At 53.1% G+C, this 4222-nt stretch overlaps 1 protein-coding gene across 1 annotated transcript; it reads right to left on the bottom strand.

Annotated features, from left to right (window-relative positions):
- Window positions 1–570: 570 nt before the first annotated feature.
- On the bottom strand, window positions 571–1326 carry VOLCADRAFT_105712 (uncharacterized protein; the record flags this gene model as incomplete). The annotated part of the gene is made up of 1 exon (XM_002952771.1): window positions 571–1326. One exon carries the CDS (start codon window positions 1324–1326, stop codon window positions 571–573), a length of 756 nt encoding a protein of 251 aa, XP_002952817.1.
- Window positions 1327–4222: the final 2896 nt, after the last annotated feature.

Raw genomic sequence — 4222 nt, 5'->3', positions numbered from 1 at the left:
AAGGTGGTGGGGTGGCGCGAGGTGGTCCACAAGGGGGGGGAAAAGAAGCACACCGCCAAACACACGGCCCCATTCCTCCTTCTAAAGCCACCGGACTTTGTGTGTGTGTGTTTTTGTTCGTACACCGTGCCGGTATCACCACCACAAAGTCAAAGCACGTTACACTCCGCGCGAGAGACTCCGAGGTGAGAAGCAGACAGACAGACAGACAGACGAACGTGAGGCAACGTGGTCCGACACGACGCCAAAACCCGGATGCCCACATGTGTGGTCGAAAGGCGGGAGGAGAAGGGAAAGGAAAAAGGGGAAACAGGTGGAAGCCGCCTTCTGCGTGTGTGTGGCTTTAATCAACCCACCATCGTCACCACCACTACCCGGGCTCCTCCCTTCTCTTTCCTTTCCAGCACGCAGAGCAGTGCTATGCTGCCTGCGTTGCACTCCTCAGCCCTTTTAAAGACACGGGTACAGCGATAACGGCTTCAAAGCTTTCCACTAAACAGACAGATATTGGGGGAAATCAAAATTGGGTTCGCGGTTTACACCTGTGTCGGTTGTATCTCGTTGTGTGGTTTATACGAACTTGGCGGCAGGCCGGTTCCTGACTTTTGTCAACATGTCCGCTGACCGCCGTATACGGTTGCCGTACAACGATTCCTTCAAAAAGTTGCTGCTCGCGGCGGCTGCCGCCGCCGCCGCCTGAGCCACCTTTGGCAGCACCGCCACCGCCACGACGCTTTCCTTCACTGTTTGAAGCCGCTGACGCTTGGCTGCGCGCCGCTGCGCGCGCACGCTGAGCGTTGCCGCTGCTGACGCGGCGGCTGCTGCCTGCTGCGCCGCCTCGTCCCGTGCCGCCACGGCCGCTAGGACAGATTCCGGCAGGAGGTCGTCCTCGCCGACCACGATGCCTCCCGGAGCTGTCCCTGCTTCTAGCGGGGCGTCTCCAACGTCGTCCTCGTCGTCTTCTGTCCCAGCATGATCCCGTAGCCGCGACCGCGGCCCCGCGTGCCCGCGGCCGCGCTTCAGGTCCTCAGCGTCATCATCCTGCGCGGCTGTGTCGTTATCATTTGCAGGCACAGAAGCGCTGGCTGCTGCTGCTCTAGCTGCAGCCGCAGCCGCTGCTTTCGCTTGGCGATCCCGGCGCAGCTCCCGCTGCGCTCGCTGCTGCTCAACCCGATGATGCCGCTCCTCTTTCCGTTGCTGCACAGCCTGGTCGCGTGCTTGCGTTTGCGTGAACTCCTCAGGGGCGTCATCATCACTGTCTGATTCGTCAGCTGGCGGCGGCAGCTTAGCTGCCGCGGGCTTATGCCCCCCTTTAATTCCTGGCATAATGATTGGCCCTGAGATGGAGTAAATTGCGTCTGCTATGTGAGCAAAACAAGCGAGGTAAGAAGGAATCCCTCAAGCACAAGTGCAATAAGTCCACCTAGAAAATGAAAGATTAGATTTTTACACGTTAAACCAGGATACAATTCACAGCTTGAAAATGCTGTGTTAGCGGAGTGTCTTGGCGGAATGAATCTTCTTACCCGCCGTGCAAATGTTAAGATACATAGAGAGAGAAGAAAACACTTCAAATTTTTCACAGGTCATTGATCCATTTCGAAGATAGGCGTCAGCGACCGAAGGTACTAGCGTCAAACCGTCGTACCTAACCGAACTCATCCTCGCGTCGCCGGCTCGTCTAGTCGTCTTGTGTTGCCACCTGTCTCTTCATCGCGTGTGGCGTAACGCTGTTCCCAGATGCTTTACAGAATCAGGAAGTATGAATTCGATAACATTGACGATGACACAAGTTCATTGTGATGATACCCGTTACAAGTTCATTGTGATGATACCCCGTTACAGATACATGAAACCTGGGCATGGCCTGCTATTACGATTGCTAATACACCTACCACCTTAACCCCAATGGCACCGGCAAACCCACATGGTGAGATAACCCCGTGCGCATATCCGCATGTGTGACCCAAAAAACACCAAAGAAAAAACATCCCGATTGTCAATCAGGGAGGACGACAATCATAATCATATGATCGAGGAAACCTATGGGTCCATCCTATGGGCGCGACGGTGACGTTCCTTTTCTCTCTTCCCCCTCTCCTCACCCCAACTCGCGGCTCTTGACAAAAATACACTCCAAAAAGCCAAAATCTTGGTCTTGGCAACAAGCCCTGCAATCCCAGCATGTCCAACATACCCCCCCCCCAAATAAAGCTCAATACTACCCGATCAAATTGCCCTGGGCTGCGAAACACACAAAAGCTGCTGTCGTCCCGTCCCCTGCCATGCTCCCCCCTTCGTCCATGTTTCAAATCCCCTCCCCCTCCCTCTCCTTCCGTCAAAAAAGCCCTGGGAGTCCATGCCCACGACCTCCCACAGCCCCCCCCTACATCCGCAGTGGCAGGTCACCCGATCAGCCAATCAGCCCAATATCTAATACGATCAATTTACGACACAAGAGGCTCAGATTCTTTACCAACACCGTCACAGTCGCTCCTTCCTGGTCATCCTCATCCTCCTTCCCTCGCCGGCAATGCCACGGTCCCAGGAATACAAACCCAACTTTAAAAATTGCTTCCGAAAAACCGCAGGATGGCGTTCTTTCCGTCGGTCGTTCTTCGGGATTTTAAAAAATGCCCCGCACGATATATCTGCTGTATACTCTGCGTCTTCGCTCCGACATAAGTCCAGCTTCTTCCGCTTGGGGCGCTACCATCTTACAGAACAGGTACATAAAAAAGAGGAATAGAGGTTTTTTCTTTAACCTTAAAACTTCCTCTAAAATCCTCCGCCTCCACTGTAACAATATACTTGCCTGCTTGTTTGGGCACCATGACAGTCTATTTAACAGCGACAGCACTGCGGCACTTGGCCACGTAACCGTCCCTAACCGCCCCCTGATTCCATGTAAAAAGGGAGTCAGAAAAAAACTGAAGGGTTTCTTAAACCCTAAACCCTAAAGCTAGACAGAAAACCTCAACCAGCAGATCCCCTCCCTTTTTGCTCGCCCTACGTTTTTGCCCACCAGCAGTTCCCCCACCGCGTTCGGTCTCTTAAGACCTACCTAACCTGCCTGGCGCTGACCGACATACAGCCGCACAGCCGCAAAATAACCCTAAGTGTCTTCTTTGCCTTCTTCGTCCCCTCGGGCGCTTTCCCTTCGTAGCGTCCCTCAACACCAACCCCACCTTCGAGCACCATGGGTCCCAGATCTGACACAGACAAACAGACAGACAGACGAACATGTACACAATCATCGCACGGTACGTTTTCGCGCGCGCCTTGCACTTCCCCCAGGGGCCCTCGAGCGCGCGTGATTGGGTCCATCATACTTAGGCCTGTCCAGGAGGTGATGATGATTCCATTTCCTCCCTTAACCCAAATCACCTCCTTTCCCAGTAGTACCTTTTTCGCTTCTCCCGCACATGCACAACCACCAGCTGTTAACCACCAACTGTTAACCACCAACTGTTAACCACCAACTGTTAACCACCATTCACGTCTGCGGCGAACTGGCGGATGCTCCAAGCCAGGTTGAGAGTTAAGGATAGGGTGCAAGGTAAGAAAGAGAGAGAGCGCAGTTTTGTACGATATTTGTACGACAGGGAGGGCATGTATGTATGTATGTATGTGTGTGCAGTGTTTATGTGTCGTGAACGACGACCCGCCCCCAGGGTGCACCCGCACCCGCAATTGTCCGCGTCCGATTTTGGATGCTATGGGCCCCGTGGGCGCCTCTATTGCGTATCACATCATTTTTCATTTTGTCTGGAAAGAAGAAAAACAGGAGCCACGAGAGAAGAAAAGAAACAGCACATTAACAACCAACCAACCACCAACCAACACAACATCAGCAGAAGCAGCAGAAGCAGTCGAGGAAGACGACAAAGTGGAGAAGTAGGAGGGAAGATAAATTATCACGGGGGAAAAAACGAAAAGAAAGCAACTCAACTGGTTCAAGTTGACGTGCTTTGACAAACAGAGAAGGATTTTCATCCTTTCAAAGCAACTAACGCAACACGACGCAAGGCAAGGAGTCACGCCTGGTGTAAGCGTGTTGATGTGTAAGAGGGGTAAGAAGGGGGACACGTGAGAAAGGGGAAAGTGAAGCTCCTCACGGGATTAACCAAATGCATGGGATGCAGCTCGTCTCAATATACCTGATAGCCTGAGATTAGTTTGCCCCTACACACGCTACGGCCCACACACACAGACATACGCA

Source organism: Volvox carteri (genome assembly GCF_000143455.1).
Source record: "Volvox carteri f. nagariensis unplaced genomic scaffold VOLCAscaffold_32, whole genome shotgun sequence".
NCBI classification, from domain to species: domain Eukaryota; kingdom Viridiplantae; phylum Chlorophyta; class Chlorophyceae; order Chlamydomonadales; family Volvocaceae; genus Volvox; species Volvox carteri.
This window is presented reverse-complemented; position numbering and strand designations above follow the sequence as displayed.